Source organism: Equus asinus, chromosome 3, assembly GCF_041296235.1.
Source record: "Equus asinus isolate D_3611 breed Donkey chromosome 3, EquAss-T2T_v2, whole genome shotgun sequence".
Taxonomy (NCBI): Eukaryota; Metazoa; Chordata; class Mammalia; order Perissodactyla; family Equidae; genus Equus; species Equus asinus.
This window is the reverse complement of record NC_091792.1, coordinates 45,764,775-45,791,926: the sequence shown is the minus strand read 5'-3', so window position 1 is coordinate 45,791,926 and position 27,152 is coordinate 45,764,775. Positions and strand designations below refer to the sequence as shown.

The following is a 27,152-nucleotide window of genomic DNA, read 5'->3' as shown; positions in this document are numbered from 1 at the left end:
TTTATTTGTCACTGAGGAGCCTCATCTGTTTCAAAAGGAATGGGGTTTTTTGTCCTTAAATGATAGGAGGCCACTAAGTGCTTCTAAACAGAAGAGTCAGATGAATCAATGTATATTTAGAAAAGATCTTGCTAATGGTTCTTAGAGGAGCAACTGAAGCGGGTGAGACTAGAGGTCAAGAGATGAGTTAGAAGCCTCTTGCCATAGTCCAGGAGAGAAATAATGAAGTCCTGAACTAAGGCAATGACAGCGGAAAGAGAGAGATTGAAGATGTTGAATAGATAGAACTTTGAGTTGCTGGTTGTGTTGGGGGAAAAGAAAGGGAAATTAAAGATGACTTTATATTTTCTGATGTAGAAAACTTTATAGATGGTTTTAAGTGTTGTTGTTGTTGTTTAGTATTGTATTTTCATAAATCTCTAAGAATAGACTTCTTTCTAATTTTGATTTCTGTGGTCTATCCATACACACAGTTTTCCTAAGATACATTAAGCCAAGGCTCCATTATGCACTTGTGCCTTTTGTGAAGTTGTAAATCGTCTCAGCCTGATGTTATATATATTATATATATAATTCAAAATTCAAAGATAATTGAAAAGTGAAAGCATTTTATGCCGAAATGACATGATGTCTTGGATTTTCTTCAAAAGAATCCAATGAGGGGGCAGGAGTATATAGGGCCAAAAATGAAATAAGATTGGCCGTATGTTAATAACTGTTGAAAATGGGTGCAACGAGGAGTGGCAGTATACTATCCTGTCTACCTCTGTGTATGCTTTAAAATTTACATAGTAAACATTTACTTTTTTAAACTAACTAAAAAGCAAATTAAATAGATGCACAAATTTGAAAAAAAACATTTCTTAGGAAATTTTGTTCAAAAGAAAAAGCAAGAGAATACCATTCTGGAATTAAGTAGTCATGACAGTACAGTTTTTGAATCTCTCTGAATTCCCCAATAAAAGCAACCAGAACAACCAAGAGAGCAAAACCAAAGACAGGACGCTCCTGAATTACTATCAGTTACTCCCTGAAAAACATGGTGGGCTATTCTGAGAATGGCTGCAGAAACTTGGGAGGGCACTTTTCAGGCTTCATTGTGCAGATGACTGCAGTAGGGTTGCAGGAAGTTTGAGGATGCTGGATTCAGAGGGCAGGGGTTTGTGCCTATGAATTCTTGAAAATAACAAACCAACTTTCCATTACAAAGCCTTACACTGAGAAAATGGTAAGAGTAGAATCCTAATTGAGTAGGACAGAGACAATAGGGGCAAATGAAAGGGAATGTCCAGATAAAATGAGGGGAGAGGAACAGAAGAGGAAAGTCTCAGAAAGTTCACTGCCTTATTTTTTATCACTTTGTGAAAACAACAAAAGAGAGAGGTCTAGAGTCATGGAGTTATAAAAGCTATCCTGGCTCATCCATCCCCCTTAGAAAGACAGAAATACACATTTCACTTAAAAATGAGCTTCAGAAAAGGCTTTATCAAATCTCAAACCAAGCTGTTATTATTAGGAAAAAAAAGAAAATTAGAAGTATATTAAATCCTTAGATACTATGAAATAGTGCCAGAAATTCAAGTTCACAAAATGGATGAAAACTATAACCTAATATTTCAAAATATGTAAAAATAATACAAGGAAAACTATTATAAGCTTTAATAAAACACCAAAATCAGAATTTTAAAAAATTTCATAAAATGAGTAAAGAAAATGTTAAATGGGAAGTAAAAGGACTCAGAAAATATTTAGAAAAAAAGTCATTTGAGAAAGAAAGGTAAACCAAATGAAACACAAGAAAAAACACAGCACAAAATACTTTAAGGGAAGTGGAAGATGGCAAAGGAGGAAACTTTTAAACATCAAAAGGAAATGAAGAAAGAGATGAAAAGGATTTGATAGAAACTAGTAGCTATAGAAGACAGTAAAAGAAGATCTAACATGTGTATTATAGGGGATCTCTGAAGAGGAGAACCAAAATAATTGAAATGAACAAATGCTGAAATATAAAATTCAATAAAAATTTCTTTAGGGAAGATGTGAAACTACTTATTCACTGTGCCCCCTGCTTGCATGAAATAGTAGTTGACAACTCACAGGGCAAAAAAGTGTCCTTTAGGCATCAATGCAAAAATGCCACGGTAATTGAAAGGAAAAGAAACTAAGTTTGTCATCAAATTTTGACTTAGTACTACTTTATGCGAGAAGACAGTGGCATACCATTTTTAAGATGCTCAAGAAAAGAAAATATAAGCTAAGGATTTTGTAGGATTAGCCAAACTGAATTTCAAGTGCAAGAACTTCCCCACAAAAAAATTTATTTTTTTATTAATTTATTACAAAAAAATTATTTATTAATTTATTACAAAAAAAAATTTTTTGTAATACAACCTTCCTTCTTTGCCTTTAAAAGCCCCTGAATTTTACTCTCTAGCGGGACACTATCTGTGTTTCTACCTGAATCTCTGCTCCCCAAACTGAAATTCTTTGATCCTAAATACACAGTTTAAGTTTTCCTCTTAAACTGGTTTCTGTTTTTGTAGGTTGACCCCTTATTCTCAAGTGACCCTGGATGTCTACAAACGCTTTCAAAGCTCCGCCTAGCAGCTTAGCTGCTCATCATCCTCAAGTAGAGAAACTTATAATTTTCATGGAGGTGATTTGTGTGTATTTGTTTTTAGTAAGGAAGAATAAAAATGGTCTGGATAACAGGAGCCCAACCTAGATTTGAAGGTAGTGATTCTCAACTTTTTGGTTGACACATTTCATTATATAATATTTTAAAAATCACATTCTTTAATAGATCACTACTGATTTCATCAGACGAGTCTTTAACTGTTGGACACTATCAAGTTCACAATGGCAGATACACATTTTCCAACATTCTAATTTTCACTTGAAAGCTTGAATTTTATTATTGGCAAGAAATACTACCAATTGTTTTCCTTGAAGTGGTGGGCTCACTTTTTTCATTTTTGAAAGGAAAAATTTACCAAATGTCATAGTTTGGGCTGCTATAACAAATTACCATAGACTGGGTGCTTATAAACAACAGAAATTTATTTCTCACAGCTCTGGAGACTGGAAGTCTGAGATCAGGGTGACAGCATGGTGGGGTTCTGGAAAGAGACCCCTTCTGGGTTGTAGACTTCCACCTTTGTTGTATCCTCACCTGGTGGAGAGCAGAGAAAGGAAGCAAGCTCTCTTTGACTCTTGTAAGAACACTAATACCATTCATGAGGGCTCCACCCTCATGGCCTCGCATAATCCTCATTACCTCTCAAAGGCCCCACTTCCTAATACTATCACATAGTGGAGTAGGGTTTCAACATACGAATTTTGGGGAGACACAACATTCGTAACACCAAATATCCAAATCTGAGTAACCGTAGTCACTCTTCTAGAAAAAATGATGTTCCCGATGTTCCCTGAAAAAAGCAGCTAGTTAAGTTTGCACTCAAACAATCAAAAAAGTGCATTTTCTTTTTCCTGAAACCACTTTATCGAAGTATGATTAACATACAAACAAAAAAGTGCTTTTTCTTGGGACAATCATCGTACTTTGGTAACAGCAGAAGTGCTTTATTTATATTTTCATTTCCTCATCAAGAATATTAAAAAGACAAGTACTCAAGGGACGAGCGTTAATGAAATTTAAAAAGTTTTACTACCTCCTCAAGGATTGGTGTGTTTTTGTTTGTTTGTTTTACTGCAAGTACATGATGGTGAAAAACACGACGACTACTAGTTTAGTTTGGTGTCCCTGCTTCCATTCATGTTAAGGTACCAGCAGTGTATCCACCATTGCTTTTGTACCATGAGTGCAAAGGCCAACACAGAGAAAAAAAGCAAATGATCTGTTAGTATTACTATTTTCATAATCATGAAATTTATGGAAGTTTGGACCATGCAGGCCTTCTTAAAAGTGTCTTGGGAACAACTGCTTTTAAATTGTTACAATCATTGGACTCTGATAATTTAAAAACTTTCACTTGACTTTTTGAGGCCTTCTGAGAGATTTTCTTTAATCCTGATGCCTGAGCCGTTGACCTAGGCTACACCCCCACACCCTGCCATGATAATACTCCGGCCACATCCCATGCAGGTGCCAGGCAGACCATGCCAGTTCACCACATGTCCAGTCCAAGGGTCAGGGAACTGGCCGAAGCAGCCACTTTTCTAGTCCACAGCGGACCTCCACAAGGGGTCTACTCTGCATTGTCACCATTTCCTATAGGAAAGGCTGTGTGTTTCCATCATGGCTCGAACAACACGGCCACTATGCCTCTGGTTTTGAGCCATGAGTCAATCTACTGCCTGAGGATTGTAATGCTTCCTACTTAGCTATCACTTTCAGATTTACCTTGTAACAATGTGTGCACATGTATGCCTCCCTCCACCTTTTAGAAAAAATTCCTCAGAAAAATACACAAAATGTTTGCTCCTTAGGAAAAGTTGCCCAATACTAAAAACCAACTACAAGGCTGATTGGTTTTGAGACCTGGGACTCGGCAGAGTGTTTCCTGGGAAGAAACAAGTACTGAGGCTCATTATGAGAGAGCTACAGGACCACAAGTCAGCTTTAAATGATCTTACCCATCATATGCATAAGGAAACAGCACCTGGGAGATTGGCATCAGTGAAGTTTCTCATGTGTGTCCCTTTGAGCTGCTTGGGGGCTGTGGCTTTCAAGAACTTGAGATCTTGCTCTTAGCTACCTGGTGGCTCAGTGACCACCTGGTATAGATTGAGTTGTTTTCCCCCAAATTCATATATTGAAGCCCTAGCACCCAATGTGATTATATTTGGAGACAGGGCCTTTAAAGGAGTAATTAAGGTTACATGAGGTCATGAGAGTGGGGCCCTAAAGCAGTAGGACTGGTGTCCTTATAACGAGCGAAGAGACACCAAGGACGTACACTCACAGTGAAAAGGCCCTAGAGAGAAGGCGGCCTCTACAAGCCAAGGAGAGAGGCCTCAGGAGAAACCACACCTGCCAGCTCCTTGATCTTGGACTTCCAGCCTCCAAAACGATAAGAAAATACCTTTCTGTTGTTTAAGCCCCCCAGTCTGTGGTATTTTGTTATGACAGCCCTAGCAGACTAATTCCGGGAGCATAAAGGAAAGAGAGCAATCCAGGATAAACTCATGGGGCCTTTGCTTTCTAATCCCAAACACTGCCTGTCTTCTGCCCCATGCCAGCCCCCAAGGCACCAGAGGTTCGGCATGCACACTAGTAAACATGGTCCCATGTCTCCTTCGGGTACCTGCTGGACTCCCTGTCCACATGACACCCTGTTCCTTCACAGAGCTCCCTGGTCAATGGACACAAATATCTCCTTGTGGCAGATAAGCGTGCAGTGTGTGCTCTGTATTCCTGGTGATGCTTTGGTTTGTCATAATCAATAATGCTTTTTAAGAATAAAACGAGGAACGGGATTTTGCAACCACATTTGTATTTAGATCCTTCCCCTAGGGCTCACACATTCCAAAGAGCTGATTTGGAAACCTTGCTTCAGTGATCGAAGGAAGCTCTTCTGACCATGCCAGCCTGACCAGGACCAGGGTGCGCTAATTGAACATCTAGGGGAATTGATCGGGTCCATGGACCACAGCAGGGGATGCCAGGGGCCACGCTCGGGTGGAAGGGAACTTGGCTCAGAGCGCTATTCTGGCAGCTGAGAACAAGCTTTGTCTTCACCAGGGGAAAAAACCCAAGACATACGCAGACTTCTTGTCACGTTAAAAATATATATAGCATAAAAGTCAATCTACCCTCTTGGAGGAGAGCTTCTGGAAGGCATTCATATACAGCTTTATATACACACACACAGACACATCACAGGAAAAGTAAGCACAACTGAAAAATCTCAATCATTCACATTCTTATATCCAAACGAGTTCTCAGAAGAGAAATAATCTCTTTTCAGGATGCCTACAGACAGTTTATTTAATTTTCAAAGATAAAGGTTTGTTGTCATGTAGAAATAAGCCAGGAAAAGTGGTTTGCAATGTCTTAAAGAGACATATTTTCCAGAGAGAATGTTTTCCAAGTGCCTTCTGGTTTCTTGACATCTCAGCTTAAATAGCTAGGCTACATTAAAAAAAAAAATTTTAAGCTATAAACTGTACTCACTGTGTATTTACTGTTTCCTTTTTTCCTCTAATCTGTCTTCTTATTCCCTCCCTGCTGTATTTACACACATATTTCCTTGCATGTGCTCACACGCAGAAACATAACTTCATCATCTCCCTTCACGATTTTTATGTCACAGCAAACAAATTTACTGCTCTTTTTGAACTGCTGAGAGCTTCTCAAAAGATGTTTCATGTAAAAAATTAATCACTTAATTTAGTAAATGGTGATGCTTATTACCTTTGAGTAATTTTTTTAAGGGAAAGGGACAAGCTTATTTTGTTATTGGGGTAGAAATGAACCTTCTCCAGGCTTTTGCGCAGAGGATGAGAGGAGGACTTGAGCAAGAGGCTATACCCATGCACTTGACATCAGTTGTAAGGGTTGGTTTAAAAGAGCCTCAAGCTTTGGTGATAGAGGATTCATAATGAGTCTGAGGATGGGAATTAATGTATTTTAAAATTTCTCTTATGAGAACCACTCTTCAAGAAGGTGTGGGTCATAATAAAAGAACACTAAAAAAATGAAACTATTTTGCTAGGGTAGGGTGGGCGGTGGTGGTGAAGGACGTGGAAAGAACGAGCGAAGGGGGAGGCTGAGAAGAAGGAACTATTTTATGGTAGAAATAAATTAATAAAATATTCAAAGGAGAAAAAAAGCACCACAGTGCTTTCTATCCCACTTGGTTCCAAACACACATTTAAGGTGCTGGTTTGAAAATCACTTAAAGCTCACTAAAGCACAAATCCCTCAATGTGGCTGTCACCACAGGGCGGAGACTTCCTGTGTGGTGGACAAAGCTCCATTTCAAGACACAGCGAAGGCTCCCCAGCATTTGGATGCAGGAGGACGGAGGCGTTCCACCGTCATGAGAATTAGTTCCTCAAAAAATCTGCTGCCCTAACGTGACCTCCTGTGGGAATTCCTTGACTGACGAAAAGCGTGCAAAGGGGCAGCTTCTGGGAGAGCTGCAGGAAGGAAGAAGAGTCTCACTTCTAGTCACTGGTCAAAAATTAACTCAGTTCAAGGCTTGCAGAGTGTAAAAGCTGATAAATTCTGGATTCCTTTCTGGATCTGGAGAAGGAGAAAAGAATTTAAAGCATTTATAAATATTTTTTTCTCTTAACGATATTTATATAAATACAGAAAATTTGCTCCCTTCCTGAGCTGACCAGGTCAAATGAAATTTCAAATACAGTGAGCATGTGTAGCCTCCTATACACTCCCAGTAAAGATTTTCTCGTTTTGGGGAGCCGTGAGGATCACGTACTCTGTGGGAGTAAATGGGAACACGACTATTTCAACTTCTTCGGTGCAGTCATACTTGACTGACCTTAGAAGACACTTGAAATCAAAGAAGTAAACCACTCTACGCTCAAACCAAGTAAACTCTGGGTTCAGCTATCATGTGCAAAATTATGTACTTTAATCTTCATCTAATTAAATAAGCGTATCTGGTAACTATCAAAATCTGAGAATTAAAAAAGACAATCTTTTGCTGTTATCAGAAGTATCCAATATATGAGCCACGTTAACTATTATTAATGGGAAAATCTCAATGCTATTACTACAGTTTCAAAGGAGTGAGGCTTTCCTCTTTCACAAGGGCTCCACTCTGCGCCATATATGTCAGCACTTTAATTTTGAACAAAAAAGGAAAATGTTTGTGATATACCCACGTCTGAATAACCATAGTTATCCTTTCATGAAATAAAGCTGAATATAATGGAGTCCTTGTCATTCTTTCTGTTGGAGGCCAGGAAATACAACCAAAGAAAACCCTGTCTGTTTTATTAATTTTTTTCTTTTTATTATGGTGATACTTATCACATTATCAATAAAGTGGTGATATTTTTCATATATTATGGTTAACATATGAATATAGAATTAACTGAATGAATATGAACCATTGTGGTGTTTTTTCTCTTTTGACAATGTTATGAACTTATTTCTACCATATGATTGTTCTTCCTTTTCGCTCTCCCACCTCCTTCACCACTGTTGATTATTTTCCTGCTTCTTTCCATACCTAGTAAAATTGGCTTATATTCTTGACATCATATAATCGATGATAACATTGTAGCGAATCTGGATCATGTTACCTTCCTCTGAAGAGTATGGAATTTCGTTCTGCATACAGTTAAATTACAAACAGATTACCTTGGTCCTGTGGGGCTCAGCTGTAGGCTTTGTTAGGTTGACTCTCTTTCAGTTTTGCCTTAGTCAGAGGACATAGCCCTCAGTTTGGGAGCATGATCTTTGCTCTAGTAATGGTCCTTTTGGACTTTCAGCAGAAAGCCCAAGGTGTTTATCAAGCTCTTCTAACTTGGCAGAATTCTAAGTCCAATCTCCATCTCCCCAGAACCAGACAGCAGCTGAAATCTCTGCTCAGCCCTTTAGGCTCCAGCAGCTGCTTTCTGCTGGGTTCTTTGGACTATCACTTCGCACATGCACAGTTCTGGAGTCAGCCAGTGACTTGAAGGGAATTGTTGTGCAGATTTGGCACTCTCTCCTCTGTGACTCTCTCCTCTCAACCTCTCAGGACAGAACTCTGATCTTCCTCTATCCAGTATGACCGCCTTTGTGCCTGAGCTCTATCCCCCATGGGCCACAGTGACTGGGAGATGCCTCAAGGGAAGTCTGTTCAGTGTAGAGCTCACCTAGTTTGCTTCCCTTCCTTCAAGGATTGTGTCCCTACCAATTCTGCTTTTAGTTGCTCTCCAGTGCATTCAAACTGTTGTTTGTTTGTTTTTTATATTTTTTCCAGCATTTATGATTATCAGCAGAGGGTTAGTCCAATACAAGCTATTCTTCCATTACCAGAATTGGAACCCCTACTTCTAATGTTAAAGAATAGAGCAGAAGTGGAATTTAATCCTACTTGATGCTGTGCCTCCAACCTGATTAGTTAGCAAATAGATTTTCTGCTTAATTTCCTGTGTCATAAACATGTATATCATTCTGTTTTCTTAAAACATCAATATAATGTACTGGACACAAGATGTAAACAAGCAAGGTTAGTTTAGGTTCAAATGTTTTGATTCACAGTGTAAATTAATTAAAACTGATTTGCCTTTTAGAGGGAAACTTATTCCTGATTTCATATTTTCATTCTCAGAGAGATCTTGTACAATTTTGTTTCTACCTCTGAGAGATGGATACGAGCAACAAGCAGTGTAGAAGCACATGTGTTTCAAACTACTGTGGGATAATGATAAGCTTAAAAAATGTATAGTGATAAACTACACGTAACAAAATTTACCATCTTAGCCGTTTTTCAGTGTGCTGTTCAGTGATATTAAGTACATTCACTTTGCTGTGCTACCACCGTCGCCATCCATCCACAGAAGGCTTCTCATCTTGCAAAACTAGAACTCTGTACCTATTAAACAACAACTCCCCCTTCCCCCAGCTCCTGGCACCCACCATTCCACTTTCTGTCTCTGTGAGTCTGACTACCCTATGTACCTCATATAAGTGGACTCATATGGAATATGTCCTTTTGTGACTGGTTTATTTAACTTAGCATAATGTCCTCAATGTTCATCCTTTTTGTAGCATGTGTCAGAATTTCCTTCCTTTTTAAGGCTGAGTAATATTCCATTGTATGTATATACCATATTTTGTTTATCCATTCATCTGTCAGTAGACACTAAGGTTGCTTCCATCTTTTGGTTATTGTGAATAATGTGGCTGTGAACATGGGAGAACAAATGTCTCTTTGGGTTCCTGTTTTCAATTCTTTTGGGTATATACCCAGAAGTGAAATTGTGGATCATATGGTAATTCTATTTATAATTCTCCGAGGAACTACTATATTACTTTCCACAGTGGCTGCACCATTTGACATTCCCATCAACAGTGCACAAGCGTTCCAATTTCTCCACACTCTCACCAATGCTTGTTATTTCCTGTTCTTTTGATAGTAGCGATGCTAATGAGCATGAAGTGGTATCTCATTGTGGTTTTGATTGGCATTCCTTTAAAATGATAAACATTTTGCTTAATTGCATTGTTGCTTGCTTAACAACATACTTTAATTACAAGTAAATATTTAGGTTGTTAATACGTACATACTATTTGGGAAAATATTTTATAGTTTAGAAAATCTAACCGAACGTTTTTTGATTACCTACCGTGTGTCACACACTGTGTAAAATGTTTAATATGTGATATCTTACTTTTTGTTTGCTGTTACCCTTGAGACAGATACTACCATTTTGTCCATTTTACACATGGGAAACTGAGATATAGAAATTCAGGTTCTTTCCCAGAGACTCACAGGTAAGAAATCAAAACCAGGCAATTCAATTCCAGGTTTCAAATGTTTAGACCAAAGAAGATTGTTAGGAGGATTGTGAGAGAAACCTTGGCATCTATTCATTTTGAAGCTACTTTTTCAGAAACCTGCAGCCTACAGACTTAGTCATGTTCCAGGTCTCTTGATAAAGTGAGAATCTTAGCAAAGGACTTTTTCTCCCCTCTCATGGGTAGTGAGCGCTTGATACTGTGTACAGTGGCATGTCAAGTCACCAATCTCTTCCCTTGTCAGGAAGGTCCATGGGAGAAGAGACACGAGAGTCAGGATTCTCCCATAGCAGGCTGAGAAGTTTTCATTTTATTGGTCCTCTGGGGACTGCCTTTCGGAGGTGAATCTTTGAAATTCCACATTGTAAATGTCCTTCCCTGGGCCTAGTTTTGCATGTGAGAAAATAATATAATTTTGCAAGGCTGTGGCCTAACCCCTTCCCCATTCACATTCCCCGTTTGGCTCTTTCCCTTGTGTTGATTCACGTTCTGTTTGACTATTTCATTTCTTCTACACTTTTGGTCTTTTGAAGAGCTAGAAAAAAAACTAACCAGCTGACCCAAGATCACACAAATTCTATCATTTAAGAGTAAGCGTAGAGAACACTGTGCTAGAAATAGCTTGGTTAGATATAGTGCCTCTGCTCAATGATTTGAAACCTAAGCAATGATGTAAAAGAATGAATTAAACATGTTCTGGAAAATGCAGTGAATAAGGCACGTGAAAAGTGCAGCCAATAAGCCACCAGTAATTGTGCCTAAATAGGATAGAGTGCCCCTGTTCTCCACCACGTCCAGAGCCTCTCCTTGTGGGCGCAGTAGGTGTAATGGGAATGATGTGGAACTTAGAGTCCCATCGACAAGAATCTTTTTTGACTTGATTTTTAAATATCAATATCATTTTCTGCAATTCTCTGTTTTTGTCACTGTTACTTCCTTTTTCTTAAGCCTTCAGACTAGGACTTTTAAGTCTTTTTTTAGGGTAGAGGCTTAATTGTTTCTTTAAGTTCTCATATCCTGTGGGACACAAAACTGTATTGATTTTTCTTTTTTTCCTTTGAACTGCCTTTGTGCTTCTCTACTCTCCTGACACCGCTCTTTCCAGGACTTTACCAGTCCAGGCCTGGATTATGGCATCAGTTTCCTAGCTAACTACCTTCCCCTTGCTTCCCCTTCCATCCTGCGTAGACTGCCAAACCAAACCCTCCTTTCACACCATTATCTCATCAAAGATTCTTTCTTCTGCTCTTTCTCTTCCTTCCTTTTTTCTTTTTATAAGCATTTATTGCTTCCCTAAAATGAATACAACTTCTGCAAAAAATTTTGTCCCCTGTAGTCTCACATTTTCCTACTGATTCCAACTAATTCTTCAGTATCTCCTAATCCTCATGTCCCATGCAATTAAGCGTGTCTCCTCCTTGTTCCACGGGTGTTGCCTTCATTCGTCATGTCTTCCTGTGATACTTCAAGGCAGAGCTGAAGATTCTTCTTAAGGATACTTCAGTCTTTATTGATCTTTCCCCCATCTGAACTTCTGTAGCCACACAAAATTTAACTCAAAGTATTTTATTCTTTGCTCTTTTGGTTAATCTTAAATCCTTGCTAGCCTTGTTAAGAGTCATTTATTTGTCAATCATACCTCAATGAAGAATAAATTAGGGGCTGGCCCATGGCCAAGTGGTTGAGTTCACGCCCTCTGCTTTAGTGGCCCAGGGTTTCGCATGTTCGAGTCCTGGGCATGGACATGGCACTGCTCTTCGGGCCACACTGGGGCGATGTCCCATGTTCCACAACTGGAAGGACCCACAATTAGAAATATACAACTATGTACTGGGGGGCTTTGGGGAGAAAAAGGAAAAAAGAATAAATGAATTAATTTTAAAAAGTGATTTATTTCACTTCTGAATATTCACCAGTACTGGGCACAAAGTTACACATGCCCCTCAATAAATGCATGTTGGCTGAATGAGTGTCCAATTTATCTGTGTAATTTGGGCCCTTTAGGGTGCTTGATAAGATATTCATTTTTTTTTCAAGTAATTTTATTGAGGTAATGGTTTATAACATTGTGTAATTTCAGGTGTACGTTATTATTTATCAATTTCTGAATATGCTACATTGTGCTCACCCCCAGTAGTCTGATTTTTATTCATCACCATACATATGTGCTCCTTTATCCTTTTCACCACCCCTCAACCCCCTTCCCCTATGGTAACCACTAATCTGTTCTCTTTATCCATGTGTTTGTTTATCTTGCACATATGAGCGAAATCACGGACGACCTGTCTTTCTCTGTCTGGCTTATTTCGCTTAACATCATACCCTCAAGGTCCATCCATCTTGTTGCAAATCGGACAATTTTGTCTTTTTTTTAAATATCTGAGTAGTATTCCATTGTATATACATACCACATCCTCTTTATCCATTCATCTGTGGAAGGACATTTGGGTTGTTTCCACATCTTGGCTATTGTGACTAATGCTGCAGTGAACATAGGAGCGCATAAATCTCTTTGGATCATTGATTTCAAGTTCTTTGGATAAATACCCAGTAGTGGGATAGCTGAATTGTATGGTATTTCTATTTTTAATTTTTTGAGAAATCTCTACTGTATTCCATAGTGGCTGTGCCAGTTTGCATTCCCACCAGCAGTGTATGAGTGTTCCCTTTTCTCCACATCCTCTCCAACATTTGTTGTTTTTTGTCTTGGTAATTATAGCCATTCTGACTGGTATAAGGTGACATCTCATTGTAGTTTTGATTTGCATTTCCATGATGATTAGTGATGTTGAAGATCATTTCATGTGTCTGTTAGCCATCTGTTTCTCTTCTTTGGAAAAATGTCTGTTCATATCCTCTGCCCATTTTTTGATCAGATTTTTTTTTTATTCAGTTGTATGAGTTCTTTGTATGTTTTGGAGATCAACCCCTTGTCAGATAAATGATTTGCAAATAAGATATTCATTTATTAAAAACCTTTACAATATCCTAGGCATTGTTCTAGGTTCTGGGAACAGAGTGGTTATCAAGAGAGATACACAAAGACCAGGAATGTCTCTCCTTCCTGGTTTCAGGAAGAACAGTTCACAGAGCCAAGTTGCCGGGAGTTGTTCTGAGACTAGAAATTTATTCACGTACAATGACAACATACCATTTGGTTGCTCCCTAAAAAACAGGTGTCTGTTGTGCTAAGCTTTTAGCACTACTGCCCTTGATTAATCACTTTTTTGACCTCATAGACCCCTCCTTATTCATGATTTCTGCGTACTCGTTACCTGTCTCTTGGCTTCTGCATACTGATTTCTCTGAGTACAACTTTTGCTTTTTCTTGCCTTTGCACGGAAATTCCCCAAGGAGAATGTGTTGAATTCAAGTTGGTTATTACTTTTCCTACTAGTCACAGTGCTCATTCTACTAAGGCCTGAGAAATGGGAGACACTGCCAAAAGACAGTGCAATGTGAAGGCACTTCAGTTCCCTTTAGTAAAATCTGGAAATATCCAGCATATAGAAAAGTGCCTAGACTATAGTAAGTGCACGATATGAATGAAATTAGCTCATTAAACTACATCTGGAAGCACTGTACATATTTTCATCTTAATCCAACATGTGACACTGACTTGATCCTAAATCAATTTTATAGTCTTATTTGAAAAAGTTCCAGTCTATATAAATTAAGGAAAACCTTAAATATTCCGATATACTGTTACTTCATTGGTTCCCATCAGACCACACTGCATGTCAACTACTCAGTGTTAGGTCAAATAGTTAATACTAAAAGTTCCTTAAACTATATTAAACTATTTACACACAAAAATGGAACTAGCTTTTATTTTTGATGTGTTGAATAACCTGGACTGAATCTATTCATTATTTTCTCTCCTCTTTAAAATTGGTCATTTGATTCTAAATTTACTTCAGATATTTTATTCTAGGCTTAGACAATTTTTCCCATAATGAAAATTGTTATGATCTTATTGATTGCCCATGAAATAAAGCCTTTTCTAAGGTTCTTTATCCTTGCTTGCAATGTTTTGATCACGTCTGTAAATTTTCCTGTTATATAGCCATAGCATTGTAAAAACTAATGGGCAAAAAGTATAATTTCAAACACAGGCAGGAATTTTATTGTGCTAGCCTAAAACGTGAATGTTGAAAGAAGTGTCATTCACACATCATTTTTCAGTTCCAATCAATGCTTTTGTCTCGCTCCTAAGTGGGTAAATTCTCAGTCACCTTACAGTCTTTCTAAAGGTGTCATGGCAGTCCGGGCAGCAGTCTGCCCTACTCATTTCCATTACTGAGTGCTCCTTTCATTAAGAATGTGAATATTCACAAAATCATTTGCCTCTCCAATCAAGAACTTTACTCCTCAGTTGCCGCACTTCCGTTATTCTTTGAGTAAGCTATTTTTATTTATTTAAAGTTTTTTTCTTTTTTTTTTTTTGAGGAAGATTAGCCCTGAGCTAACTACCGCCAGTCATCCTCTTTTTTGGTGAGGAAGCCTGGCCCTGAGCTAACATCATGCCCATCTTCCTCTACTTTATACGTGGGACGCCTACCACAGCATGGTGTGCCAAGTGGTGCCATGTCCACAACCGGGATCCGAACCGGCGAATCCCGGGCTGCCGAGAAGCGGAACATGCGAACTTAACCGCTGCGCCACCGGGCCAGGCCCCGAGTAAGCTATTTTTAAAGGGGAACAGTATCATGGAATCAAGGACTAAGAGAGCTTCCTATTTTTCTTTGGCACGAATATCAGTGTGATAATGCATTGAGAAATACATTAATACACAGTCCTAACAAGTGTGTTGATACACACATTCTAGCAGCTTGCATCACTCAAGAACATTTTGAAAGATATTATCAGTGGACTGGAGATAAAATACATTAAAGCATAGATGAGCATAAACTCTACCTCCCAATAGTAAGAAAATGGATTGAAGCTGAGGAAAATATTGGGAGGGCTTTCACCTGTATGTATGAAAACGGACTAGGTCTGTCTGGCCTTTGTGACTAGGGAGGAGAGCATCAGATGTTCACCAGCACTTTCTACAACATTCCTAATACTTGGCAAAATTCTATTCTTACCATGACAGTTTTAACTCTGTCACTGCTATTGATTACATTTGATGAATACATATTTCTGAAAACCCTGAAGCTGAGACAAGTCTTTCGCTACTTAAAGGTAACCTAAACATAAAAGGGTAATGGTAGCCATCATGGCTGATGGATCATTTTCCTGTTTTTAGCAGAATACAAAAAGTGATGATGAAGAGGTTATTATTCAAAACATCAGCTCCTTAACATTTTTTAAAACACATTTGAGAAAAGTAAGCTTTTTGAAGGCCAGAAACTTAAATAGAGCATTGCCATTAAATACAGCACAGGTTGTCGTTTTGATAGCAGTGTCCCTGAGTAATGGGTTTTATAATGAACAGATGATAGAGCAGAACACATAACAACACATATACACCCAGAACCGTCATTTTTAAAATGGTACAGTTGAAGCTACTGGAATGATTTTAATTCTCCAAATTGTTTTGTTGGCCACACTTTCAAAATTTACTCACCAAGATAGCTAGAACAAATGCCTCAGATTTTTAAGTTTGGCCAGTGGCCAGTTTCCCTTTAGTATCAGGACTAAACTCCTGACTTCTTTTAGACTTCCTCACATTTTCTCATTTTTTGTATATGTGCTTCCATATACTTCCACTCCAACTTCTGAGGCCTCCCAGTGAGTGATGGATAGTACTTTTATTTATGCCTGCCTGAGGATAGGAAATGAATCCTTGATTTCAAATGGTGCTTAAATAGGTTGCTGCTTAACTGATTTTTACCTTTTTAAATATAAGTGCCCTTCTGACAATATTATTCAGATTTCCCACACATTAGAACTCACAGACATAACAATGATATTTTATATGCTCATTAGAAGTCTCGAATCATTAGCTAAATTGTACTCAACTTAGCGGTCATGATCTTGAATGTCAGGTTAAGTTCTCTGAGATCCTGTTTGTCAGTATGTATATTGGGAATCAAAATATTATGTCCCACAGAGATTTTTATTGGAAAAGGGTTACAAATACTGTGTAATATACAGTGATATCATCTTCATTTTTCACTGAATCTCAAGAAACACTGACTTCTGAACATGGTTTGGTTGGTGTTAACATTATTAATATTAATTTCTTTTCTCTGAATCAACAGAAAGCTACCTAAAAGAATAGGCTATTGGCAGTTTTTAGGCTGAATAAGCTAAATCTCCTCAGCCTCCTGAGGACTTGCTCCTGCAGTGAGACCAAAGGGCTCTGTTACACTTCAGTAATAAAAAGCATGCACGATTCATTAAGAATATAGACAAGGCTTTATGTTATATTTATTTATTTTCCAGCTTGTACAAACTGGATGTAGAAGCATAAACATAGTACATTTCTACCATTTTCAACAAAAATATAACCAATATGTACAATTATTGTATTAAAAATACAAAAGGGATACAGACTCCACCAATGTCTTTCTAAAAGACATACAGGTACAAGTAGTATCAAAAGTATGAGGAAATCACCAGTTAACTGTACATTCTGCACTTGACATCACAGAGCGAACTGAGATTAGCAGTCCTATGTTCTACAATTACTTAATGCTTAGATAACATTTGTGCAACTTGTGGTAGAGCTAGATTTCTGTCTTTCTATATGCACATGAGGTCCATAGCCTATATAATAAAACTGGCAAATAATGCATATTACATGTAAAATTACAAATGCATAATTGACAATGTAATATATAAGCAAGTAGACAAATGCCATGATACAGAGGAGAATTATTAAATAAAGCACTGACATTGTTTGATACAGTGAAAAAACACTGCAATCTGACTTTTAAAATTTGAAGCTATTTACGTTTATCTACTGATCAATATGATCAGCTGAATTTAATGGAAAAAAAATCCAAGACCAGCAGTTCCTCACATTTGAGTACTACTCGGATTGGCAGCCTTCACTTTTCCGGAGTCTGTGCAAAAACAACACAAAAATAGAGTGGAGGGGTCATTTCAGTCATTATAGGGTTAATAGCAGCTGTGAGCAGGTGGTTGCTACACTTAGGCCTTCTCTATCCATAGCGTCCATAAAGCCACCTACAGGTTAGTCTTTGGTGACTAACCCTCCTTGCAAAGGCTGGCGTATTTAACCAGGTTTTTGATCTTTTATCACGTTAACGGCTTGTTTATTCCCTAATGCCAATTCAATAAAGGGAGGCTGTCTTGAAAGAGCAGTATTAACAGCTGGCATTAGCTCCAACATCCCAAGCTGCTTTCACTGCAATGCTATCCAGTTATAAATGTTTCTCTTTAAAAACAAACAAAAATCCCTAAAACTAAATTAACAAAAATCAAAGAAACATAACTTAAAAATGGGGTTTGCCATCCATCTTAATGGAGCAGAACACGCCCTCAAATGACACTGTCCTGCACTCCATAAGGCTCAGACACAGGACACAAAAGTCCTATTTCCCTCCCCTGGCCATGTGCAAACAGTTTTACAGAAGAACCCCACCCACTGGGGAAGGAGTGGATAAGGTGTCTTGGTATCTAACTAATTGGCTAACATTTTATACTTCCAGGTTAGGGCACTTCACGGGTGAGGCCAGAAGGATATGGAAAGACAGGGTCGCAAGCCAGGTCTTCCCCTCTTCTTGGTGTGGCCACACCCTGTCCGGCATATTTGGTTTTTTAGAATCCCAGGCTGGCAACCCTAGTTAAAGGTTCAAAATAATACTGTAATCATTAAATGGATATAACATTTACTCTCTGAACATAATCTTTAAACTCATTAAAAAAAAAAAAGGAGGACATTGTAAACAAGTGGACAAGCACTGTACTCAAAGGATTTCATTGTTTTTCTTTGTCTTTCTTGGTGGGTTAAAGGCCCCAAGTAGTTCAATGGCTAGCTTTTCTCATTATCCCAATGAGACCAAGTGCTAGGACTGGATTGAAATCTAAAAGGAAGATTTTAAAAAATCCTTCCAGGCATTGAGAAGTGCAGCCAGAGTGAATCATCTTGTTGTGATGATCTTGGAATTTGGAATGATACTGTGTGATGTGGCAGGCAGCAACAGTGGGAGCTTGAAGATTGCTGCACTGTGCATTTCAAGCAACAAAGTCTGAAAAGTGCCAGGGCAATTTCTTCACAGTATTTCACATGCAAAGGGGACAGGAAGAAGGGGAGAAGAAGCCCCATGCTGCTTTTAAGGCAGGGAAGGAGGCAAACTGGTCCACCATCCTCAGAATGTGAGTTCCAAGGCTCCAATGCTAGGGACGTCTTCTTGTGCTCTCCTTTTAGGTGGCTAACTCTGGATCCAGAAACACCTGTGCCTCAAACAGCAGACACTTGTTCATCCTCTGAAAACACAACCAGGAAAGAAAAAAAAATTTAATGAGCAAGCAAGTAGTTTCTTGTGCTTAGAGAGAATACATTCACTGATGTGCTCAATAAAAATACCATAGCTATCTTTTAGTATTAGTTCACTTAAAATCCTTGTCTTTTTTCTAATTAATGATTAATGAAAAAGTTTATATATGATGCATATCTTTAAATATATACACAATATAAAAATATATACATTGGATATTTATTGATTGAAAAGATAATAAATTCATCGAAAAAAGTTATAAAAGAGCACGTGACTTTTTTATAATCTACACTCACACATAAAAAAGTCTAGAAGAATATATAACAAAATGTTAATAGTGGTAATCTGCAAGTGGCAGGATTATAAGTAACTTTCAATTATTGTGTTTTGCTTTTTTCTATAATCATTATCTGTGTAATGAAACATGTTAAACTCAAAACTTAAAAAAAAGGTGGGGGGCATGATCTCCCTCCGCATCCTCATTCCAGCATGGCTAGGTAGATTTGTAGAAAGAAGGTGAAAAAGCTATAGAGTAGTGTATTTTTTTTTAACAAACTTTCATTTGGAATTTACTAAAAGTCCAAATATGATATTTCCACAGAAAACTTTGAGAATTAGGAAAGAAATCCAGCCATGTACACACTTTATTACAAGTGACCCCCTCTGCAATCTTTGGCATTTCTTAACCCTCAGTTTGCAATTCTACCTATAAAATGTTCTTTGTGTAATATATGGCTAAAGATAAAGCTGATCAATGTTAAGAAAACACAAATGCCTTGGAAAGCTTACAGATAGCATGAGTGAGCACATCTAACTTTATGGTTTTAAGAATGCATATATACCATCCTCCTCAGTGGAAAACCCTTGAGGCTGATAGGGGGCGAGGCGCGGGTCACACTCGTTAGGTTTATGCCACTGTGGTTTGTTCACCGGCCTGCCACTCGCTGGATGCCCGTGTGGCTGCTGTGGCGGTGAAGGCCCAGCTGTGTCAGTGGGTCGGGGGATCATCCGAGATCTCTGAAGCGCCACGTTGTAGTCTGGAGGTTTCCTGGCTGGATGGGAATGTCCTTCTGGAAAGTCAGTGATGGGGATTCCAATGTAGCCTGGAGGGGTGGGCGGGGGCTCTCGATACCTGCCTTCCTTTCGTGCTACAATAAAGAAAGTGTACCAGCCATTAAAAATTTTGTGGAAGAATATTTCATGCCATAAATGTTTATAAAAATAATTATTAAAAGAGCATACATAGTGTAATAGCAAACATGATTTTGTGTGGTATGGGATAGAGGTGGGGGATACGGTAGGTGGGTGAATGGATGTTAACTAAACCAAATATTCACAATGGCTATCTCTGTGTGGCGAAATAATTGGTGAGAGAAGCTACTAAGCAATCTAAGTACCTTTAACCTTAAATGGACTACTTCAAAACTTGTCTTTAGCTATAAACTAGTAATAAGGTTAACACTTAACCTTTGGGTTTATTGAAAGATTAAGCAAAGAGAGAATGTAAAAGGTCCCCAGTACGATGCCTGGAACATGTTAGTGGTGCCCGGTACAAGTTCCTTCCTCCCTCCCGGCCCCAGGGGCAAGGTCGGCTATTCCATCCTTGCCGGGCATTTACCCTTATCAGGCAGAGAATTAATTCCACATTACTTTCAGGTCTTGAGCCTCACTTTGGAAAATAGTGAATTCAAATAAATTTGGAAAAATAGCACAAAAAGTGATGCAAATTGAAAAATTCTAACTATATGTAAGGTATATATTTTTCTTACAATTCTTTTATTAATGTTCATGACCTAGAACACGAAATCTGTAAAGGCAAGTAAAATCAAAGTTTTATTTTCTTGAACTTTCTAGACTCATCTGTTAGGAGCTAAAAATCATTTTTCTTTCATTTACAATAAAAATTCTGAGTACTAGTTAAAAGAAAGTGCTTTAAAAATTGCAGCCTAAGAATAGGTATTAACTGTTATCTCCTTATTCATCTTGAAAGGATATGAAATTTGACATCTACCCATGGCTATGTACATCGTAAAATAACTACAATTTCCCTACTAATAAAAGTGATGTTTGTAATGCTTATATTCCGGAATTTCTGACTCTTATGTCCTATAACGTATTCCTACACTTCAATTACACAGATGTTGAATATGCCATAGAAAATAAAACCTGATGGGACTGAGGGAACACGAGAGATTTCACAAAAGAAACAGCAGCAGCAAAGCAACAGCATCTTTCAAGTACTTAGGAATTACTATTTAGGCACTGTTCTAAGTGCTTTGCACAGGTTTCCTTTAATCCTCACACCAACTACATTAGTAGAAATTACCAGCTCATTTTACAGACGAGGAAACAGACAGTTTAGCATGTTGCCCGATGTCACAAAGCTAGGCAAGTGGCAAAACAGAGATTCAAGCTCCAGTCTGCCTGACTCCTAAGCTCTGCCTCATCACATCATCTCTGAGCGCCTCTCCCTCATTCTATCTGTCATGTGCAGAGAGGATGTGTTTAGCACAGAAGCAATTTGTCTGTATAACAAAAATCAATAGAAGATTTTTAAATATGCCAAGTACACAGTTCTAAATACACTTCAAGGAAACAAAACAGAATAAAACATTTAAAACCGTTCCAATTAAACAAAAATTCTCCCTCTAGAGAGAATGGCCATCCTTCCTGCTAATTTTCATCTGAAAAGAGCAATATTAGACCACATAATATCCATAATGGCAACCTACTGATCCTGATAGCTAAGACGTGCTGAATGCTTACTGTGTTGGGAGATAGCAACATGCACCTGACCACAGAACCTGGGCTCTCAACCACTCTTCATTTCAAACTCCTGAACACACTGCTAACTACACAGCAATGGCTGGGACAAAAGGAGACAAAGACCTACAAACACATAACTTTGCTTTTGAAATAAGTTAGATTAGAGCCATGATCCAGACATGACAAAGCTCTCCAATAAGCTTACCAATAAGTCCCTTTGCAGTACTTGCCGTCACAGCTATGTGGGCAGGCATGGGAACAGGTTTGGTTTCCTCTGTGGTCACAGATGTTATGCTGCTGCTTTCGGCCTCAATGGAAACATCTTTCCCACCCCTTCGCTTTATTGTGCCGGTGTCGCCTTCCGAGTCTTCTCCCCAGTATCCTGTGGAAGATGCCCAGCTTGCCCGGGATTGGGCTTGTTCAAGACTCTCTCTACTTTGATTTTGCCTGTTATACTTCGTGCTATGATCAGAAAACATAATTTGGTCCATATGGCCACTTGAGGCCCATAAACCAGCAGGATCCCCTGAATAATCAAAGTGAGTGTGCCCGAATGGAAGTGTTTCCCAGCTTCTCTGGTGCTGGATGGTCTGTATATTGTCATGGGAACCACTTGAGCACGATGTCCAGCTCCCACGGCCACTGTCGGCAGCATCGAGTGAAGCGCGATCCCCCTGGTCTTGGGAAAGTTCTTCTGTGCTTGGAGAAGAAATTACCGTAGCTGTAGCATATAAGCCCCGACTCTCAGACATTGGTGCATAGGACCTACGTGGTCAAAAGAAATTTAAAAATTAAAAAAAGAAAAAGGAACATTGTTAATTAATAAACCTATGATAAAGCCAAAGTACTTTTTCCTTAAAGGTGGCTTTCCTTCATCCCAGGAAGAGGATGAAAGGATCACTGAATTACACTGTAGCAGCCAGTTCTAACACGTCCAGTTTTCTCACCTTATCATTACCATAAAATAAATATAGAGGGAAAAGAACAATTACTTGCTTATAATAAAGGAAAATTTTCCTTACAAGGCTCAATATAATCTGATTATTTCAGGAAGACAGCTCATATAAAAGAACTGGGATATATCCTCAAGTCACCCTCTGCCATCAACACAGAACTGTGATTTAATAAAGAATAAACCCAACTTGAAAAGCTGTCTGCACAACAAAAACAGCATGGTACTTAATAATCTAGAAATTGTGAAAATTAGACCCGAGATGGGAGAAAATTTCTTAGGCATTATGTAAAATAGAAATATACATCTAAAAGAAAGGACTCATTTTTAAAAGATGGAAGAAGGAATGTAAAAGAACACTACAGAAAAACCGCCTACCCTAAGCTGTACTGATCGGGTTCAATCATGGTCCGCCTTTCCATCCTGCCCACGCCTAGGTTTGTTTCCACAATGCTGACAGAATGCCTCTGGCGCCTCTCATCATGCAGTGAGACTGGCACTGAGTCAAAGGAAGAATTGCTGACAATACTAGATCGTGAAGAAATTTCACTGTGACCAGAATCTGAAAAATTATCCACAGTACCACTGGGAGCCAAAGTATAGCCTGCATAGGAAATACAAGCATATTAATTAGACACTGTAGGTTTATAACATAAAACCAAAGTCTACCAAATAGAAGCAAAAACAAAATGGAGGCCAAAGAGATCACCACTGGAGTGGGGAAAAAAACGTTTTACTTGTGGAGACCAGATAACTGAGATAAGGTGAATTTTTACTCAAATGAAGCTTAATTTGCTTAATGAAAGTTTAGAGAGGAAAAAAGAAAACATTGTTATATGAGCCAGGAAGTGATGCAGTATCATGGCATTACTCGACTAGTCTTAGCTCCCTTAAATATAAATCACACAACTATTAGTTTATATAAAAGAAACTGTTAAGAATAACTCTGATCAGATTTAAAAGCATGAGTTTTTTCCAAACTGCAAAGTTAGTAATCTTGTTTTCAACAGAGTTTTCAGTTTTTAAAACATGGCATAGAATAATTCAACTGGAAATATTATAACAGTAAGTGGATATATAAGAATAAGATATAAGATCTTCAGATTTTTGCCATTTTTCAATATTAATAATATATTGGGTAAATCACATCAAAGCCAATTGTTTTCAAGGACATAAGTGCAAAATCTCCATTTTCTCCCTGGATCATCACTGTGTCTAAACAGATGTCTGTTTTTTGACCGGAAGGACCCTTAATTCTTCTTTGTTGCTACAAATAATGTTGAAAGTCACAAAGAGAGACAGGCTTGTCTTGATATTTTTAATGAAAACATCCGAATCTTCTTTCTCTCTACTCATTTTTTTACATTACTAAGGATCTCATGTTACTTAAAATACTAATTTTATATTATATGTATGCAATGCAGATTTTTCAATGCCCTTACCTAATAAAAAATTAAATCTAGAGCGCCTAAATGTTGCTAATTTGCTCTCTAAATAGTACTTCCCCATCCTTTCAGTAAATTGTTAATTCCTGATTTATTTTTTAAAGGTTGCACAGGTCTTGATAAGATTTAATGTGTTCGTCTATGAAATGGCTTTTTATAAACCATACTGCAAGTTCTAACAGATAAGATTTAAAGCCTTTCATGAAGAGTCTGCTCAAAAAAAATCTCTATAAAAATAATCACTCAGATGGAGCACTTGATATTTGGAGGAATTCTCCCATTTTCCTTAACTAATGAGATGATTCCTCGCTTTCCCACCCCGTTTTTGGTTCTATAACCCCACCTATCCCATAGGTCCGTGGTGCATTGTTATTCTTGTTACTGTTGTCACTTCCAAGAGAAGAGGAGGAACTGGTTAAGTCCAACTGCCCGGAGCCAAAAGATCTCAGCTGATTGCCACTGCCACCTAACAACAGGATGAGAAAAGAATTCAGATATATCCATTTAACAAGGTCAGTAGAGACTGATACCCACATAAAATGCACAGATTCTTTGAAATATCTAAAAAGTAAAGCAGAAAAAGTAGTTGTTGTGCCAGTGAAATCTAACAATTTATTAATCCTTTTGGCTTTCCTTTAGGGAAAACTGTCTTAGCCATTTAATACTGGCTCACACACACCCATTCAATTAAAGGGTAGGAGGAGAAAGTAACCTGGAGGGTTATGCAGCAGAAAATTATCTATTATTTTAATAAAAGAAGGCATCAACGTAAGGAAGAGAGTTTGATTGTCTAAAATTTAATCTCTTTAAAAATAAAACAAGACAGCAACAAAAAAGGTAATCAAGACCCATGTTAATACAATGAAAAATAAATCAGGAAGATAGTTTTTCTTATGTTTTTAAAGCCCTCAACTCTGTAATTAATGTTATATAATCATATGTAGTTAGACCAACTTTAGTATAAAAAGAATTATTTCCACACTTAGAATCAATAAAAAACTTCAATGTATTTTCTAAAAGGCCTTATATAGTTATAAAAGTATAATATTAAAAAATACCAAAATCCTTCCAAATTTATAAACTTAGGGAGAAAAAATCCATTGGGCATTATATATTAGATCATTTTAAATGACTCTATAATATCAAAAATGATGTAATATATAACTCTGGAATTTTGTATAGCTGAAACATACAGATTTCTATAAAGGGAAACAATGAGTAATTTAGTAATTCAGTTCTACCTTTCCTTGGAGAACTTTGTGGAGAAGTGGGAGGAGAAGAAAGCTGTGAAGACGCATTTGATATCGTATCTTCTGCTTGTTTCTTGTGACGCTCCAAACTTCCTTCTTCAGATAAAGAAAGAATTTTCTTTAAAGCTTGTGGAGAGTTTATGCCTATAAGAGAAAGAAAATATGTATTCTTAAGATGGAAAATAATATTAATGAGTAAAAAACCTTCTTGTGTTGAGACTTAATAATACATTTAGTTTTCAACCTACTTACAATCTTCATGGTCTTGGTACTCTTCACGGTGTAAACAGTAAGCTTATAGAAGGCACAAGGTACCTGTAGTTTGGTTTCTGACATATCTACCAGAATACTAGAAATAGACTGCTTCTGATATTTTACTTTAGATTCTGAATCTTAACCACCACTTTTATCCAGCAATATCTTTGACAACAATGAAGAAAAAATAAAGAATTTGGGAATGTTTGAATTTAGGATGAAAGTGACGCAGCTAAGAATATTTATTATTAGAACTTGGGTTTGAGTTGGAAACAGGTAGTTTGGTGTGGTTGGATATGTTAGCTCAGGGGAAGTGGGAATGATGGGAGAAAAGTAGAGCCAAGAGCTAAAAGGAAGTAACAAGAAAAGTGAATAAGGAGCTCTAAGGAATTCCATGCAGTTAATATTTGATCAAATAAATAAATGAAAGAGAAGTCAGGAGGAGACCCATGAAAGTGCTGTGACTCATGAAAGACCCAAGAAACCACAGAAGGTTTTCAGAAGAAGGGAGCAATCCAGTGCAAGGTGTAAGATCAAGGAGGATGAGAGTAGAAGAAAAAGGATTATATATGCCAATATAAGGTGATTTTTTTTCCCCAAAAAATTATTTTTCAGAAATGAAGGAGTCCCATTAAAATATCTTATAAATCCTTTAGTATTATTATAAGGCACTCTCAATTACATTATTTTGAACTACAAAGAGAGATATTTGGGAAGGCATTATAGCCTAAAACTACCTCCATCGATGCTAGTTTTAATATTCTTAGACTTAACAGAATCCATTAAAAAGGACGCAATGAAATTTCACAAAGATCTAATCCTTCACTTCACCTCATGTGTTTGATGTTGTTTTAATATAATTTTCTAAAAATAATTTTTAAAGTACTACTTTAATTACATCTATAGATACTAATATACACACGATGCATGAGAATACCAGTTACATTAAAGCTTTATGAAGGTATAGTTTTGATTGATTTGGAAAAAATTTTCAAGGCCAGCATCATACACAGATTCAAAAAGTGCTGTCTTTCAATGCTGTCAACAACGCAGATGTGTGTGAAGATCCTAAGCCTTAGAAAACTGTGTTCTTCAAAAGTGGTTCTAGTGATGAAAAAGACAGTGATATAAAAAATGCAGAAAGTGTTTAGGAGAAAATTATTTCATGAATTAGAGTAGGGGGACTCAGCATCTCTAAATTAATAGTTTATATTATATGACTTTAAATATTTATGTTAAACTAAATAATTATCCTAAGAAGACATACAACTAGTGCATCCATATTGCTAAAGTTCATAAATTCAGATAGGCCTAAACACATTCTGAGAGAGATCCTCTCTGGGAAAGTGGGGGATAGCTTTAGTCAGACACACCTACATTTGGGCTAATAGGCTTTATTTAGCTAAAGGGAAGACTGATAATCTTCCATATAACAAGTTCAGTGTAAAAGAGGAAATAGAAGTCAGATTGCAGGGCATTTAGAAATATTTGAATATTAAGAAGATAGTTGACATAGAGACATGTAATTCTGTTTGTTTGTGATGGGGGGGGGGCAATACAAATATCTGAAAGGGAAATGACAAGCAAAGGTATTCTTTTCTCGCTATTCCCCAAACTCAACAAATG

At 37.6% G+C, this 27,152-nt stretch overlaps 1 protein-coding gene across 21 annotated transcripts in view; it reads right to left on the bottom strand.

Annotated features, from left to right (window-relative positions):
- Positions 1-16,810: 16,810 nt before the first annotated feature.
- RAPGEF2 (Rap guanine nucleotide exchange factor 2) overlaps positions 16,811-27,152 on the bottom strand; it is a 245,809-nt gene continuing 235,467 nt past the window's right edge. For 12 of the 21 annotated variants that reach the window (XM_044767026.2, XM_044767027.2, XM_044767029.2 and 9 more), the window contains 6 exons: positions 25,263-25,415; positions 24,365-24,487; positions 22,955-23,180; positions 21,830-22,389; positions 19,701-20,006; positions 16,811-18,847 (listed from right to left, as the gene is read on the bottom strand). In XM_044767026.2, coding sequence (XP_044622961.2) covers positions 18,822-18,847; positions 19,701-20,006; positions 21,830-22,389; positions 22,955-23,180; positions 24,365-24,487; positions 25,263-25,415 — 1,394 coding nt within the window. In that variant the 3' untranslated portion in view covers positions 16,811-18,821. The remainder of the gene's footprint in view (positions 18,848-19,700; positions 20,007-21,829; positions 22,390-22,954; positions 23,181-24,364; positions 24,488-25,262; positions 25,416-27,152) is intronic. The other 9 variants (XM_044767032.2, XM_070504993.1, XM_044767037.2 and 6 more) reach the window with 2 other exon arrangements.